Source organism: Psilocybe cubensis, chromosome 6 (assembly GCF_017499595.1).
Source record: "Psilocybe cubensis strain MGC-MH-2018 chromosome 6, whole genome shotgun sequence".
Taxonomy (NCBI): Eukaryota; Fungi; Basidiomycota; class Agaricomycetes; order Agaricales; family Agrocybaceae; genus Psilocybe; species Psilocybe cubensis.
This window is the reverse complement of record NC_063004.1, coordinates 2726051-2743249: the sequence shown is the minus strand read 5'-3', so window position 1 is coordinate 2743249 and position 17199 is coordinate 2726051. Positions and strand designations below refer to the sequence as shown.

Genomic DNA, 17199 nt, shown 5'->3' with positions numbered 1-17199 from the left:
GGCACCCGCAAATTTTCATACACATCAAGCCTCGCGCATATATGTCTTTACAACGGACATAACGGTATATATGCGCGTTTTGTTCGCTCACTCAGCTAAGGACGGGCATTCCGGAGTTTAACGTTTTACTTATCCGCTCAGGGACTGACCTGCGTCATCGCGACCTCCTTCGGCGAGTCAGAGCCATCGAAACGACCACTCGTTCAACATGCTCATGGTTCCGTTGCACAAGTTTTGTAAACGTGTATCTTGCGTTGTTTGTGGCGATCATTGCATTCCAAAAGAGCGATGCGCCGAGCAATTTAGGGCCGGGTGAATCAGTGACGAAATGACTTGTTACTTTTCGTGCCCTATTTTTGGATGCGGTACCGTCTTTTGATCCACATCTTCCATATGCTCTGAGCACATTGACCTCATCTGCACCCTGTACCCATGTCGGACCCTGTGCCCGTGAGGACTTATATTTACGGTCGAATTTTCTCTTTACAGAGGACTGAGGGCCTTTCTCGCTTTATTCTCTCAGCAAATCTTACCTATTTGTATAGCAAATGATAATCGTGTTTATGCACCAACTTGAAGACAGACAGACGGTAATGATGTTCGCCAATGAGAACGCGTGAGTTCTTATGCTATCGACTCGACTTTTGTTATTACTTATAACTTTCAGTGTTCCGATAGATCTGCGACTCATCCCGCTACTCCTCTCTTCGATACTCATGGCCCTCCAGCTAAGCCATGCAGCTCTAATACTCTACCGACGCTGGTTGAGAAACAACCAAAATGATACTCTGCCCAGTGGTTCAGACGCGTCCCAAGGGGATGATGGCTCGCGTTCTCAAGTCATATTTCACGGGTGGAAGCGCGGAATCCAAAAAAGAGGCGGTTCTGTCATTTTTGGCTTTATGGTAGCGCGACTGCTGTGCACACTGCTGCTGCTGTATCTTTTCTCCCGCACCAATATTGAAGGCTACAACACCACCACCCTTCATGGAACATCATCGCTTCATCGCTCAATATGCACTCAGGAGGCTCTGACCCTGGCTATTGTGAGTGTGAACTGCAGTTCCATTTCAATTTCTGATTTCGGGTTGATTGTGTAAACCTAGGCATACGCTGCCTTGCTATCAATATTGTCATTCTGGCCTTCATCTATCTTTCCCTCTCCAGTCAGATTCCACGTCTCCGTCCTCCTATCACTTCTGGGCGTCTACGCGTATCGAAACGTTTGGCCATTAGCTCAGTATGGCACGGAACCGGCCGACAACGCTGAAGGAGCCATTCTCTGGGTCAAAATCGCCTTGCTTTCTCTATTGGCAATCGTCATACCGCTTTTTATACCCCATCCATATGTCCCACTGGACCACAAAGTGCGCTTCCACTCTCAACCCTGATGACTCATATGCTAACTTCTGGTATTCCTTTAGAACCCATCCCCCACCCCGAATCCGGAGCAAACGGCTTCTTGGTTCTCAGCTCTGACATATACATACATGGATCCATTGATCAAATTGGCCAACAAGGTCCGGCACTTGAAACATGACCAGCTACCTCCGTTGGCAGACTATGACTGTGCACGGTACCTCTCAGGTCGTGCTTCAAGGGTCTTTATCACTTCCCCTTTCCCTGGATGGATGGATGGATCTGAAATTTTTTGTTGCAGTTTGTTGACCCTTTTCCCGGAGCGAGGCGTCGTCGTCATATATTCTTTGGCCTAGTAGCATTCTTCCGTAAGCCTAATCCTAACATTCATTTGATGGGGGTTGATGAGTTGGTTGTACGTAGGATACGAACTCGTGATCATCTTTGTCGGAAGCGTCATACATGCTCTAGCGACGTTCGTCGCGCCAATCGGGATAAACAGGACATTAAGGTAAAGTTCCACATCATATATCCATCCAAGATCCTTCAAAACAATGCTAACCGGATGAACCCAACCAGATATCTCGAGAATCGTGACAATCACACCACAACCGCATCCCAAATCAAACCGTGGGTGTGGCCCCTTCTAATGCTCATCGGACCTGTAGGGGAGTCTGCCGTGAAGCAGTGGAACTCGTATGTGCAGACAAAGGTGAGAGTGAGAGTGCAGGCGGTAATGATGCAGGCTTTTTTTGAGCGGGGGTTGTGTGTTAGGGTGAAGGCTGATGCTGGTGCTGAGATGGAGGCTGGGTCCGAGACGGGGAGGGAGGGGGAGAGGACAACGTCGCCTGTAGATTCAGGGAGCGTGAGCGGGGGAGAACATTTTGTAGGGAGGATAAATAACCTCGTCACGAGTGATTTGCAGAGTATTGCTGAAGGCTGTGATTTTCCTTCTTTCCGTACGTAATATCTTCTCGCGGACAATGTCACGAACCAAACTAACCCCTGTCTCTTACAAAGTTATCGTCGTGACGCTGCAGATCGCGCTTTCGATTGTGTTTTTGTATAATATTCTTGGATGGGCGTCAGTCTCCTTCTTCCATTCCTCCGCTTTTGTGTTATTGAAGAATCTGGTGTTGATTTTTTTTTGTATAGGGCGTTTGCTGGACTTTTCACTACGTTAGCGCTTACGCCCGTCGTTGGATTTATTGGGAAGAAAATTCAGGATGTGCAGGTTACTAAGATGAAACTCGTACGCCTTCTCTTCCATCATCTTGTATCGGAGTACTGATTGGTTGCGATAGACAGATGCGAGAGTACAGTCCATCTCTGAAGGTTCGTTCAATCCAAGTCGAACATCTCTTTTCTTGTGAAATTGATTTAGCGTTTGGGGTATTGTTTTTATTTTATTAGCTGTTGGAATTCTAAGGATGATCAAACTTTTCGGGTGGGAGCGACAGATGACTGAACCACTTGAGAGGAAGCGGGATGAAGAATTGGGTTGGTTGTGGGCTATGAAGGTGTGTGCGTGCTTCCTACTGTATAGCGTGTGACTGTGCCCATCTCTTTAATTTTTGTATGCTTTGTGTAAAAGAAACTTGCACTTGCGAACGACTGTGCGAGGTGAGTCTTTATAACTCCAATGTATTCACGTATTCTCCTGATTTTGATAATGCATATTTCAGTATTCTGGCGCCAACGTTGTCAATGCTCATGACGTACGGGACGTACACGATTATTATGGGTCAGGAGTTAACAGGTTCGTACGTCTAAACAATCACTCGGCTCGGCTCGTGTTGGTGAATATAGTCGAATGCTCATGTAATTTGGACATGCATAACAGCCTCGAAGATATTTTCTAGTATGGCTGTTGAATTAGTGGTGCGGGAGCAGGTAGCGAGAGTTGCGGGCCAGTATACCCTTGTTATTGAAGGTTAGTGAGTTAGCCTATGGTTTCTATTATGTTTGATGTGTGTGGATGTGTGGGGTTCTGATATTTTCTTCTTGAATGTTTGTCTGTGTAGCGAAGGTGTCGCTTGATCGTGCGAACTCGTTTTTGCAGGAAAGCGAATTGCTAGATCGATATTTGCACGAGGGTGAAAGTGACCTACAGTCATCGACAAACTCGTCCGCAGAGGATATTTGTCGTGAAAATGGAAACGAGGGCACTATTGGATTCAAAGACGCCGTATTCACTTGGTCGGCTGATTCAGAGGACCGCCTCTCGTCGTCAGATCGTGACAGCCAGAGGTCGTACAAACTTCGCATCGATGGAGAACTGGTGTTCAAACGAAACTGTATCAATCTCATCGTCGGTCCTACGTAAGTCCTTCAACAAGTTTTCATATATAAATAATAGTTGTCTACCGGGTATGCTTCAGTGGATCAGGGAAAACTTCGATGCTCATGGCGCTTCTTGGTACGTCTCTTATTTTTATCTCCTTGTCTTTTGGCATGATTAAACTATTGAAATATTGGTAGGCGAGATGCACTATATCCCAGGAAATTCTGGATCTTGGTATAACTTACCGAGACAGGGCGGCGTTGCGTACGCTTCGCAAGAAACGTGGGTACAAAATGCGACCATTCGTGAGAATATCGTGTTTGGATATGCGTTTGACGAAAAGAGGTACAAAAAAGGTGTGTAATTCTATACATCAGTTGTCTTTGCTAAAGCCGATTTAAAGTGTTAAATCAATGCGCGCTGGAACGCGATTTGGAGCTGTTCGATGCGGGTGATGAGACGGAGGTTGGTGAAAGGGGCTTGACACTCAGGTGCGTGATCTTTCCCACGGTTATATTTGTCTAAGCGCCGGTAACATCAAATTATTTTAGCGGTGGTCAAAAGGTACTTGTGCCGATTGCGATGGTAGTACCAAGCAAGTTACTGATAAATTTTGCAGGCACGAGTTACTCTTGCGAGAGCCATTTATTCTTCTGCGGAAATTATCCTTTTAGACGATGTTCTGGCTGCTTTGGACGTGCATACGTAAGATTTCTCACGCCTCCTCATGTTTGTTGACATTCTTATAAGCAATTTAGAGCGGTTTGGATTGTGAATAAGTGCTTCTGTGGGGATTTGGTGAAAGGAAGGACTGTTCTTCTAGTAGTGAGTGTGATGCCAGATGATTTTTTCATTGTAGTTGAAGTCCCCTCTAGACCCATAATGTTGCGCTTGTGTCCCCTATTGCTGAAATGGTTGTTACGTTGGGATCAGATGGAAGTATCTCAAGCCACAGCAGGGCGATAAATAATTCCGATACGGCACACCCCGAAACGGTGAAGGGGACACAGTACATGACATTGCCACCTCCAGAAAAGCCCACTGACGCACTCGTTCCTTCATCCTCTACCAACCCCGCTGGGAAGCTCGTCATGGCCGAGGAAATCGTCGAGGGTCACATAACATGGCGTTCTATGAAGCTGCTCCTGTCAGCGCTAGGTGGAAGACACCCTACACTGTTCGGAGTGCTGTGGATTGGAGGCCTGGTGTTGTGCGAGGCTACCTTTATGATGCAGCCGTGGTTTTTAGGCGTCTGGGGTGCCCAGTATGAAAAGTATCCTGCATCAGAAGTTAGGCTTTGGTTGTGAGTTTTTCATTTTTATAACGTATGAGAGGATTTCTTGGGATATTGATGTATTGGGATGTGTAGCTATCTTTCGGTGTTCTCATCTATACTTGGAGCAGGGGTTCTAATTTATGCGGGAGTCAACTATTACTTCAGCTCGCGTTCAATCGAAGCGTCCAAAGTGATACATTACAAACTCGCTGATGCTGTCTTCAGGAGTACATTACGGTATGCATTCCTGCATCTCCAGTTGCAAATCCCCCCACTGATGATATCCTACCCGTTCAGATGGCTAGATGAAACTCCAACCGCACGCATCATCACCAGGTTTACACAAGACATCCAAACAGTCGACGAGCCCATCCCTCACTCGCTCATGTGGGTCGGCAGCCAATTCATTGGTATGCTAGGAACATTGGGAGGGATCGTTCTGTTCAGTCCGGTGTTTGTGTTTCCGGGTGTTGCTGTTGCTGTGTTAGGGATATATGTGGGAAATCTGTATATGCGCGCTCAGTTGTCGATTAAGAGAGAGATGAGGTGAGTGGATGTCTGGTTTTGGAGGTTAATGAAATTTGGTATTGATTGATTTCGTAACAAAGCAATGCTCGTGCGCCTCTTCTTGCACATTTTGGTGCAACGATTCAGGGCCTGGGTGGGTTACTGCATGTGTATTGACAATGTAGTACAACATTCAGTTGTTCTGTTACCAGTGTCGATTCGGGCCTATGGGATGCAAAAGGCGTTTCGAGAGGTGTCCTTTGATCGGATCGATCATTATTCTCGAACGGCGAGGACCTCCTGGACGATTAATAGGTGGATTGGGTTCCGTATTGATGCACTTGGTGCCCTTTTCACCTCTGCACTTGCCTTATACCTGGTTTACGGCTCAAACATCAGTGCCTCGAATACTGGATTCTCCCTTACACTAGGCTTTGGCTTCACGCTGTATATATTTTGGCTGATCAGGGTTGTCAACGACCTTGAGGTGGAGTCGAATAGGTGTGCTGTGTTACGTTTGACTGCCGATTTATGGTAAGCGGAGATTGACGGATTGACTGTAGCTTAGAGCGTATCCAAGGATATATCGATATCGATCAAGAGCCGAAGCCAACATCATCTGGTCTTCCTCCTGCATCTTGGCCTACAAGCGGAGACATCCGCGTAGAGGGTCTATCTGCTCAATATTCTCAGGTAAGGAACCTTGCCCTATGCTCGGGCTTCGACTCAGGTTAACACTTCATACCTTTATTGCTTCAGACGGGGCCTAGAGTGCTACACAATTTATCTTTCCATATTTCATCGGGTCAGCGAATTGGCGTTGGTACGTTCCATTGTTTTTCTTTATAATAGACTTTCTTAGCGCGTATTACAGTCGGTCGGACGGGCAGCGGAAAGGTAGCTCCTATTCGATATTACGTAATCATTTGTGGCTGACAGCTTATCCCACAGAGCTCTCTCACTCTTGCTCTTTTGAGATGTATTTTGACAGAAGGCACGGTGTTCTTCGATGGAATTGCTACGGGTACCCTCAATCTCGATGTCTTAAGGTCCAACATCACCATTATTCCTCAAACAGTGAGCACAAAAATTTGTATATTTCGACAGTGTGTTGGCTCATTAACCTCTATAGCCTGAACTTCTTAGTGGTACGAAGGTTCTGTTAATCGAAAGTATTGTGAGCTGAGTCATACTTTAAAGGCACTCTTCGTCAGAATTTAGATCCATTTGGTCAAAACGACGATGCCACCTTGAACGATGCGCTCCGTGCTGCTGGCCTATTTTCGCTGCAAGAAGAAGCAGGTGAAGTGAGGCTCACGTTGGATAGTAAGATCGCAGGAGGCGGTAACAACCTCTCTGTTGGTCAAAGGCAGATTATTGCACTCGCCAGGGCCATGGTTCGTGGTAGTAAATTATTGATTCTGGATGAAGGTTTGTGCTGTTTCTTTATTACTCGAGATGCATCCATCATGTTTACCACGCTTACTGACAGCCACGTCTGCGATTGGTATGTATTTAAAGTACACTGCAATAATGATAATACTGACGGTCGTGTTGAGTGTAGATTATAAAACTGATGCGGTGATTCAGAGCACTCTTCGAAGCAAGCTCGGGGCGGATGTCACCGTTATAACTGTTGCTCATCGATTACAGACCATTATGGATGCCGATAAAATTGTAGGTTCTAATTTATGTGTGCACCCCTAAATATACTGATTGGCATACAGATGGTGCTTGAAAGTGGCAAGATTGTGCGTTTTGCTTCGATTTATACCAGTCTCTTGATATATTTACACTACACATAGGTCGAATTTGACACCCCGAGTGCTCTGCTACAATACCCCCAAGGTATTCTACGTGCTTTGGTGGATGAAAGCAAGGACAAGATTCTCCTAAACGAGCTCACAAGTCACAAGCTTTGATGTAGCCTGATATGATCGGGAGTTGGATACACGTGTAGTCCCCGAAATTTGACTGAATTATTAGAATGTGTAGCTGATTTATGATTCCTTTGACATAGCTTGATCAGATTCAATGACAGCATTTGGCGTCTGACCAGTCTGTCGCGCCGATGGACTCGCGAGTCGCGACGGTCTGTTTATTCATTTTGGATCATGTGCAAACTTAAGGGCAAGCTCCTTCGCGTCTGCATCCACCAATCATCGTTCCACTATTTCTTTCGTCGCTTCTCTCCCGACTTTTCTCCGTATCACGCTGAAATGAACATCATGTCGTGGACACATATGCATCTCGCTTTCAACAATCCAATAAGATTGGGCTCATCAGGAACCAGCACCCCCTTAGGTAAGCAAAAGTTGGCTTACCTCCGAACCTTTTCAACCCTTCTGCACTCACACTATTCTACATTTTTGAACCACAGATATGTAGGTTATGCTTCTTTGAACACATCTGTGGTTTTTTTTTTCAAAAAAATTTTGATCTCAAGAAGTTATAAAGATTTTAATTTTTTTCCTTTTTTTTTAGTCTAACACGTCAGAAATGGTGTTTTCTCGAGTTTGGGAGATTTTCGAAAATTTGACAATGTTCTTTTGGCCGCTTATATAATGGTACACGTGACCACACGTGACAATAAGTCACGCCTAAGTAATACCTCTCAGACTCATTATGGACTTCCAGAGACTACAATTTGACCTCTGAGGTGTAATTCTATTATTGTGGGCATAAAGGCTAGTAGTAAGGATTGTATATGCACATTTATGAATTTTTTTTTTTTAAACTTTTTGTCTGAAACCATTTTCCGTCAACATAACTTTTGATTTTTTTTTCGAGCTGGATTTTGGCCGCTCTTGGCGCCAAGCCCATTGATTACGTAAGGGTGCTGGTTTCTGATGAGCCCAATCTTAGGAAGAACAGAGTAAGCATAAATGTACTTCCATGGCATGCTATTTTTGCCTCAATTACAACGCTCTGATCGCCGAGTACTTATCATGCTTACACACGGTGGCTCCTGCCCGACGAGGGCGTGTTGAGTATATATGATGGGATAACAATTTTACAGACTTTCATGCTACCATTTGACCCTTTCTCATCTTTCCCGATGACAATCTTTAGCAATTGGACTACAGAAGAGAATAATTCGAGTTTAAAGCTTTCGAGCAGTCGAAATGACACGTAGTGCGTCTTTGTGTTCTGTTCTCAATGGATTCTAATTCCTATGCAGTTCTACTGTGGTGATCTGCTTTGTGGTTACACTCTCCACCTTAATTCTGTTTCTTCGCTGTTCAACCTTCGTGTTCACCAAGCTATCTAAAGTGTGGAGGAAAGTAGACCGGTCGAATGATGTCAAAAAAGGCGATCTTGGTGAAAGTCCAAAGGAGCATACAGCAATAAATAGAATTATTGCTGCTTTCTATGGTTTTCGTCTTTTCGGAACCATCACGCTGGCATTTTTATGGTTCTTTCGATGTCGATGGAATGGCGATGGTCAAGCAAAGAATGATTGCGGTACACGGTTTCACGGTCAAACGATGGGTATAACATACGTAAGTACTCCAAATTATTGTCGATCTGTTCGTTCTAAAGCACTATCTCGGACTGAAGGTTTACACTGTTGTTTTGTCGATACTTTCTTTGGCTTCCCCTGCTGTCAGCAGGGAGGCATCGCGTCATGCTACCATCATTCTCCTCACTGTCTTCGCGGTGTATGTCTATCGTGACATCTGGCCTTTAGCAACATATGATAAAACACCAATTGACCGACCTCTGGATGGCGCGCTACGTATACATCTGGCGATATTGACTATCACTGGGTTTATCCTACCCCTATTCGTTCCTCGACAATATATTCCTGTTGACCCAAAGGTCAGAAAACTGGAACCACCGCAGAAATAGTAACTTGGATAGCTAATCCAAATACAGAATCCAATGGAAGTTACAAACCCAGAACAAACGGCATCTATTTTGTCGCGCGTAACATTTTCGTATGCAGATTCAGTCATATTCAAAGCCTATCAAGTCCAACACTTGTCCCACACGTTTCTTCCTCCATTGGCCGATTCTCATAGCGCACAATATCTGATAAATATTGCTTATCCGGTACGTCCAAAACCAACTGACAAAACACAAACGCCCTTCTCACCTTTATAACAGCATATTGGCGAATCAAGAGGTATACAGAAGAGGAATGTCGTTTGGGGCTTGCTACGAGTGTTTTGTGAGACTATCTCTTGATACGAGACCGAATTAGCTATCTGAGCATGCTCTTACAGACAAAAAGGTCATCGCCATGTCGCTGATTATCACCCTGCTTACACTGTCCAACTTCGCTTCACCAATAGCTCTCAACAGACTGCTGGTGTAGGCACTCTAACCTTCCATTTCCAATACCGTTATCTTAACGTCTCATTCTCCATTAGATCGCTAGACTCAGACGGCAAAGATGACTTTGTCCGCCCGTGGTTTTGGATTCTGGTCCTTTTTCTTGGTCGACTTTCGATGTCTCTATGTTTCCAGAATTACGTCCATCTGAACTCGATAGGGAGCTTGGCGCAGTCGATGTTGACGGATTTGATTTTCGAGCACGTCCTCCGGCTTCGATCTGCCAAAGATGAGAACGCAGAAGTGAAAGACAGTCAACTCGTGGCTTCTAAAGGATCGTCTCATGATATGAAAGGCAGCATGGTCGGAAGAGTAAATACCCTCATCGCATATGATATTCCAAACGTTGGCTTTGTATCTGAGATACTTATGCTTGGTAAGTACCTTGTAGACCTAAATGCCTATTGTCAGCCACAGTGACACTGTTTGCAGTCATTCAAGGTCCTCTAGAAATTGTATTTGGTGCAGTGTTTCTTTACAAAATTCTTGGATGGAGGTAACTCCGCATTTCGTTGATGCCTGCTTGAAGTGGCCACCTCTCAAAAACTATATTTAGTGCCATCGTTGGGATCATCAGCATACTGCTCCTCCTCCCCGTTCCTGGTTACGTCGGAGGAAAATTACAAAATATCCACCGCCAACGAATGAAAAAGGTACTTACCAGCTTTACGATTTGATTCTCGATTACGTTCTTTAATCCGTGCCATTTCAGACTGAAGCTAGAGTCCAAGCTGTAACTGAGAGTAGGTCCAACCATGTCTTAGCATCCCGTAACACGAATTAAAACTGGAGGAAATTAAGCTATTGGGGTCCTTCGTATGGTCAAGATGTTTGGCTGGGAGAACAGAATGCGCGCGATTCTTGATGAGAAGAGAGAAGAAGAATTGGTTTGGCTGTGGAGGGACAAGGTATGTTTTTATAGCAATAAATAAACTTGGAACCAAGCTGATTGTAATTAAATCAGTTGATTAATCTCACGAACGAGGTTATCAAGTAGGTCTCTTGAACATGTGTGTCATCAACTGTTGATAATTTATTCTTCAGTTTCATTATACCTACGATAACTATGCTCGTTACATACGGGACACACACCTTGATACGAGGACAAAGTCTGAACGGTCAGTAATTAGTTGCTTGTGTTGCGACCGTCGTTATAGCTGAGCTGCATTGATTTAGCTTCGATCATCTTCCCCAGTATGGCCGTTTTCAATATAGTTCGAGGCATGCTCCGACGAACTTCAATCATGGTTAACGCATTCATCAGAGGTAAGTGTATTTGAAGTACAGAAAGACAGGAAACATCTCATGGTCCTTCACAGGCAAGGTTGCGTTGGACAGGGTTAATGGCTTCTTAAACGAACGGGATTTCTTGGACCAGTTCTCTGAGGGGAGTGAAAAACCAAATCAAGACCTATTTGGACGGGATACGATTGGCTTCAATCAAGCAGAGTTCACGTGGACCAGCACCTCTGGACATTCTACACCGTCGAGGACGTTCCGATTGCGAATCAATGACACAGTAGAGTTCAAGAAGGGCTGTTTGAACCTGATTGTCGGACCAACGTCAGTTATACTCGCATTTATATTTGCCTATCACAAGGCGGCGTACTTATTCAAATGACAGTGGGTCAGGAAAAACCTCAATTCTAATGGCTTTACTCGGTGTGTGATTGTCTGGGTTTTGGTTTCCTTGCTGGATTTGAATATTGACGTCAATATATTGCGCACCACTAGGTGAAATGCACTACATCCCTATGGGTAACAGCTCGTGGTTCAACCTACCTCGCTCGGGAGGTGTGGCCTATGCCGCTCAGGAATCTTGGGTTCTCAATGATACGGTCAAAAACAACATTCTTTTCCAATCAGAATATGATGAAGAACGGTACAATAAAGGTGATGGTTCAAGATAGCCTGAATCAATATGCATTATCTGCTAACTAGTCGGCATGTCGGGTTTAGTTATTTTTCAATGTGATTTGACACGCGATTTGGAGCTTTTTGAGGCAGGAGATGAAACAGAGATTGGAGAAAGGGGCATCACGCTGAGGCATGTGTCCAAATTTAACATAAAAATCTTTGTGTGTTTTGTCTGACGCGTAAAATAGTGGTGGACAAAAGGCACGCGTTACGCTAGCTAGGGCGGTTTATTCGTCGGCAGAAATCATACTCCTTGACGATGTACTTGCTGCTCTGGATGTCCACACGTAATTAGTTTCCCATTTCCCCTAGTTTATTCTTTTGACACATCTTTGCAGGGCAAACTTCATCGTTAAAGAGTGTCTGCAAGGCGATCTGATACGCGGAAGGACTGTTCTGCTCGTGGTGTGTACTGCCAACGCTCAACTTTCTTGTTATAGCTGATCGTGATCTGTGGTCCAGACCCACAATGTTTCTCTTGTAGGTCCCATCGCGGAGCACATTGTGTCAGTCGACCTCAGTGGTACTGTACACAATATGGGAAAAGATATCAATCAGGTCCTCCAAGCAGATGCCGATCTAGCCAGCGAACTTAAACGACTCGACAAGTTGGAACTAATGGGCGAAGATCTCGATGGGAAAGATTCGACCGATGAACGCCTCAAGGAAGCAGGGAAGCCTGATGGAAAACTCATACTCGCAGAAGAGATTGTGTTGGGAAAAGTCAGCGGGGGAACATACATGCTCTATCTAAAAGGCCTCGGAGGAGACCGACCTATTCTATTTATGACGGCATGGCTTACTGGCCTCATTTTGATGCAGTGTGGATATATGGTTGGGGTCTGGTTTCTGGGATTCTGGGGATCGAAGTATGAGACCCATCTTCCTGAAGAAATTAATGTGCCTTTGTGAGTCTTCAAGCTTCATCCTTGGACATGACATGATGTTCTCATCGATCGATCTGAGACCAGCTATCTCACAATCTACACTTCTATCCTGTTCATATCCATGGGCATGTACACATGTGCTGTGCTGATTTACAACACCGGCGCACAAAGGGCCTCCAGGACAATCAACAGAAAGCTAACGGACTCCGTCCTCACATCCACACTCCGGTATGTGCCGAAAGAAATATCCACTTTGGTTGTCCTGCTAGTGCTGAAAATGGTGTAAATTAGATGGCTTGACGAGACACCCTCCGCTCGCATTATTTCCCGCTGTGCACAGGACATTGGACAGGTTGACGGACCGCTAGCACGCTTCCTTGCTCAAGTTGTTGATCTTACCATTTCAATGATGGTCAAGCTGGCTGGGCCCGCGTTGTTGACTCCCAGCGTGGTAGTTCCAGGAGTTTTGATAGCGGCTCTTGGAATATTTACAGGGCGAATGTATCTCAAGGCTCAGATATCTCTCAAACGAGAATCAAGGTATGATATTGACATCTGTCAATATATCCTGATGGACGTTCCTTCTAATTCTTGCGTATGTAGTAATGCACGACCACCCATCGTTTCTCATTTTGGTACCGTTATTGCCGGTTTGGGTAGGTCCCCTATAATCACTTATGATGTTGGTCGGCTGAATTCAGGCCTGGAAGTATCAATCCGAGCATACGGTGCTCAAGAGCCCTTCCGACAAGAGCTGCTAAAACGGATAGACCACTATATGAAAGTAGCCTGGACACCCCTCAATCGCTGGCTTGGGGTACGCATCGACTTCCTGAGCGCTACCTTCACGGCTGCCCTAGCGTCGTACATGCTCATCAACAGGAAACTGAACACGTCGAATGTTGGATTCTCTTTGACCATGTCGTTGGAGTTTTGCTCGTCGATTCTATGGCTGGTGAGGTATTTTAATGACTTGGAAGTGCAAGCGAATAGGTACGCTGTTACTTTTGGGAAAGGGAAATCTGCTGATGCATTTGTGTTGAAGCTTGGAGAGAGTTAGACGTTACCTTGACATTGAGCATGAGTCCGAGGCAACAGAGGCAGGAAAGCCACCGGCTGCATGGCCAACTAGTGGAAGTTTGGAGGTGGAAGGACTTTCTGCTCGATACTCTGCGGTGAGAAAAATATTTGGTCTTTTAACAGCTAACACAATGATGTTAATTTGGAGGATTAGAAAGGACCGGAAGTGCTTCATAATGTGTCATTTTCCGTAAAATCAGGGGAAAGAATTGGGATTGGTTCGTTTTATACTACACACTGTAGCTTCAATGCTAACAATTTTTGTTTTCGCAGTGGGAAGAACGGGAAGTGGAAAGGTATTGCTCAAGATTTTTTCTGATTTTACTTGATTTTGCTTATCAAGAATCCAGAGCTCGCTGACACTTTCCCTATTGCGCCTCATCCTGACGGACGGCACCGTCTACTACGACGGAATCCCCACGAACAAGATTAATCTGAGCGATCTCAGGTCAAGCATAACCATCATCCCTCAAATGGTTCGTCTCCTTGCTCGAAAATGTATACATTGACTACTAACACCACTTTCATCAAGCCTGAACTATTGAGTGGTAAATATACATCGCATTCGTTCAGGCGGAAGCCACAAGTGGATTAATTATATATTATTTCTATCTAACAAGGGACTCTCCGCCGGAATCTAGACCCCTTCGAGCAACATGACGATGCCACTCTCAATGGCGCCTTGCGCTCTGCAGGACTGTTCTCTCTTCAAGAGACAGAAGAAAATGGCAAATTTTCTCTGGATACGTTTATTTCGAGCGGTGGGCAGAATTTATCGGTAGGTCAACGTCAGATCATTGCCCTTGCGCGGGCTATTGTCCGGAACAGCAAATTATTGATATTGGATGAAGGTATGTGATGGTGCACATAAATTCTCATGAAGCGGAGAATGATGGTACCGTAATTGTGATAATAATTTACAGCAACGTCTGCAATTGGTATGTAACTTAATATTTTCAATCAACTTTTGTTGTCGAAACCACTGATTTGTTCTTAGATCATAAGACCGATGCTATCATCCAAGCATCTCTGAGGAATGAGCTTGGATCAGACGTCACCGTATTGACAGTGGCCCATCGACTCCAGACAATAATGGACGCTGATAAAATCGTGTGTGGTTCTAACTACTTTATCTCCTGCCAACTGCTCATATTCCATCTCATCCAGCTCGTGTTAGATGAAGGTCGGATTGTGAGTCATTTTAATTCTCTGATATGTCTCTTAGAGAGATGAGGGATACGAGATGCTGAGTCATCGTTACGCCGCTTAGCTCGAATTCGATGAACCTAAAGTACTTTTGGGAAGGGAGGGGAGCCGGTTTAAATCTCTTGTGGATGGAAGCAGAGATAAAAAGGCTTTGTATTCCATGGCATTTCCTGCCTAAGCAGTGACATCATTATATGGCGAACATTTATTTATTAATCTCTGGACATACACGTAGCTCGGACTTCAGAGACTATATACTTACCTGTCTAGTCGTTCGTTACTTAGAATTCTTGAACAATACTTTCAATCGAAAATTATTTCCGATTATCCATATTACTAGTATGTACATCGAAGGTATCACAGATAACCTAGAGCACCGAATTTCCACAAGTAGAAATACAATCAATCATACATGTAAAAGATAGAGCATTACACGTCCATAGGACATCATCAGGGTGGTCCAATTTACACAACGCCGTAGAAGTGATCGTCAATATCACCCTTAACCTTGGTCCTGAGCGTACGCAGCGCCTCGAGGCCCGCCAAGCGACAGTCCGGATCCATCCCCGCCCTGAGGTCATCATCGTTCATAAGCTGATCGCGCAAGCACGCAAGCAGCGCGAGAATATCCGACGAGTTGATGCTCAAAATGCGCTTCCAGCCCACGGCCGACGTCCAGCGCTTCTCCCACGTCGTCTTGCACTTGGCGTGCGTCGCGGCCGTGCACGCGCCAGTGGCGGCCCGCGGAAGGTCGAGTGGGGACATCCTCAGGCGCTCCCACATGCTGACGAGAGAGAGATAGCCAGCGAGGAGGCGCATGACCTGGCCGTTGTTGAGCTTGGGGTCGGCGCGGAGCATGATCGCACCGCGATCATTGCTGGGGAGGCCCTCGACCATGTCCTGCAGGTGGTTGTAGTACGCGACGGCGCGGAGCTCCTTGAGGTTGAAGCGGTCCGCGGCGATGATGGCCGGTGCACAGGGGGTGTCCTTGTTCTCGATCCGGCGGATCCAGCGGTCGACGAGGATCTCGAGCTGCTTATTAGGACCGGTTTTGTTGAATATGACGGATGAATGGACAAGGTGGGTAAGACAGGCAGACGAGCACGAGCTGAGGAAAACGGTGTCGGCGACGAGATTTTTGAGGAACTGTTGGCACCAGTTTTCCAGGATTTGCATCTTGTATCGCTGGGTGATTGAAGCAATCAGCGCGAGACGTTCTAGGTACGTGGGTTCATGAGGGGAGGTATCCAGATCCGTTGTTCTGTAGGTTCTAGTCAGTACATCAGTAAGAATGCAGTTGATAATTTGACGCACGACGCGTGAATCGCCCATGCAAAAGCCCTAAATTCTTCCAGAGTGATTGTCTTGAACACGAGCGGGTTGCTTTCTGTCGTTTTCCCGTGCTTTCTCCATGCCTCTAGCAAAGTTGGGCAACTATCGAGCTTGATTCCCGGGAACTACACGGATTGTGGGATTCTTCATCACTGTCATCCCTTAGAAATGGTCACTCACCTTGAACATCACTGCTCCTACAAGGATATGCGCCAGATTATCTCCATGGTCCTGGTAGTAATCAGGGTCGCGAGTGTACACCGGACCTGGTGACGAATCTCTTTTGACCGACGGCTGGGGCGCCTCTTCGTCGTCTGAATCGACTCTTGCCCTCTTCTTGGGCCTTCGTTCCTCCTGACGGTCGCGGGTAGCGTCACTGATCGTGTTATCATCCAAAATCACAAACAACCGTGGCGGTACCTGTGTTAACATAACAAAAAACGGCTTCTTCAGTCGACACTAGGTCAACAATGCAAAAAAAAAAGGGTGGAAAGATAAAGTAGGATAGAATTCGTGTTGGAAAGTGTTGAAGGGTCTTGTAAGATGGTGGTTGGGGAGAGAAAGTAAGATGTGGTTGATGAAAGAAAGGGAAATGTAGGTTTGGAATATGATATGAACGTGCCACTGGCTTTCAGATGCCCGAGAAACAAAGGGTTTGGTTATACCCTAATATCGAGCCCGTAATCGGCGTTCAATGAAATGTTGAAAGACGCCTACGCTACGACCACGATTCACATATACAAAGGTGTTTGCGTCAAAGGTCGTCAAAGGGGAGCCCTGGAAGCCAATCGGGAGTGGATTAAAGAGTACAATGCCACAGCTCAAAAGGCTTATGTGGTTGTTGGCAGAACAATAGCGGGTCCGCCGTTGTAGTTATTGACCCCGAATGGGAGTACGTAAGCCATGCCACCAATACATGCATGCACAGCCACTAAAGACAAACAAATGTGGAAAGTTTGTAGAAAGTACAACTTTGAATTGAGGATATCAATGCCAGCTCGTATCAAAATGTC

The 17199-nt window shown here is 45.5% G+C and overlaps 3 protein-coding genes across 3 annotated transcripts; 2 read left to right on the top strand and 1 right to left on the bottom strand.

Moving 5' to 3' along the window:
* Positions 1-548: 548 nt before the first annotated feature.
* JR316_0007365 (ATP-binding cassette transporter abc4) lies at positions 549-7348 on the top strand (the record flags this gene model as incomplete). The annotated part of the gene is made up of 36 exons (XM_047893108.1): positions 549-616; positions 668-1046; positions 1107-1367; positions 1425-1601; positions 1661-1727; positions 1783-1870; positions 1939-2318; positions 2380-2443; positions 2515-2611; positions 2664-2694; positions 2773-2879; positions 2954-2982; positions 3045-3118; positions 3203-3292; positions 3384-3681; positions 3741-3778; positions 3841-3999; positions 4047-4134; positions 4195-4207; positions 4263-4348; positions 4402-4468; positions 4519-4946; positions 5013-5156; positions 5217-5465; positions 5528-5580; positions 5639-5927; positions 5990-6119; positions 6186-6249; positions 6301-6323; positions 6378-6503; positions 6559-6574; positions 6627-6857; positions 6919-6933; positions 6991-7103; positions 7154-7177; positions 7232-7348. The coding sequence occupies 36 exons, from the start codon at positions 549-551 to the stop codon at positions 7346-7348; spliced, it is 4683 nt and encodes a 1560-aa protein (XP_047748390.1).
* A 1566-nt stretch (positions 7349-8914) lies between these two features.
* JR316_0007364 (ATP-binding cassette transporter abc4) lies at positions 8915-15032 on the top strand (the record flags this gene model as incomplete). Its single annotated transcript, XM_047893107.1, has 31 exons — positions 8915-8929; positions 8970-9248; positions 9306-9482; positions 9537-9600; positions 9656-9743; positions 9803-10140; positions 10197-10260; positions 10321-10417; positions 10477-10507; positions 10566-10672; positions 10729-10757; positions 10809-10882; positions 10941-11030; positions 11084-11327; positions 11389-11426; positions 11499-11646; positions 11870-11968; positions 12020-12086; positions 12144-12589; positions 12653-12796; positions 12860-13108; positions 13172-13561; positions 13614-13743; positions 13922-13944; positions 13992-14124; positions 14181-14196; positions 14269-14499; positions 14572-14586; positions 14646-14758; positions 14816-14839; positions 14919-15032. 31 exons carry the CDS (start codon positions 8915-8917, stop codon positions 15030-15032), a joined length of 4077 nt encoding a protein of 1358 aa, XP_047748389.1.
* Positions 15033-15319: 287 nt separating this feature from the next.
* JR316_0007363 (uncharacterized protein) lies at positions 15320-16618 on the bottom strand (the record flags this gene model as incomplete). Its single annotated transcript, XM_047893106.1, has 3 exons — positions 15320-16115; positions 16169-16311; positions 16367-16618. 3 exons carry the CDS (start codon positions 16616-16618, stop codon positions 15320-15322), a joined length of 1191 nt encoding a protein of 396 aa, XP_047748388.1.
* Positions 16619-17199: the final 581 nt, after the last annotated feature.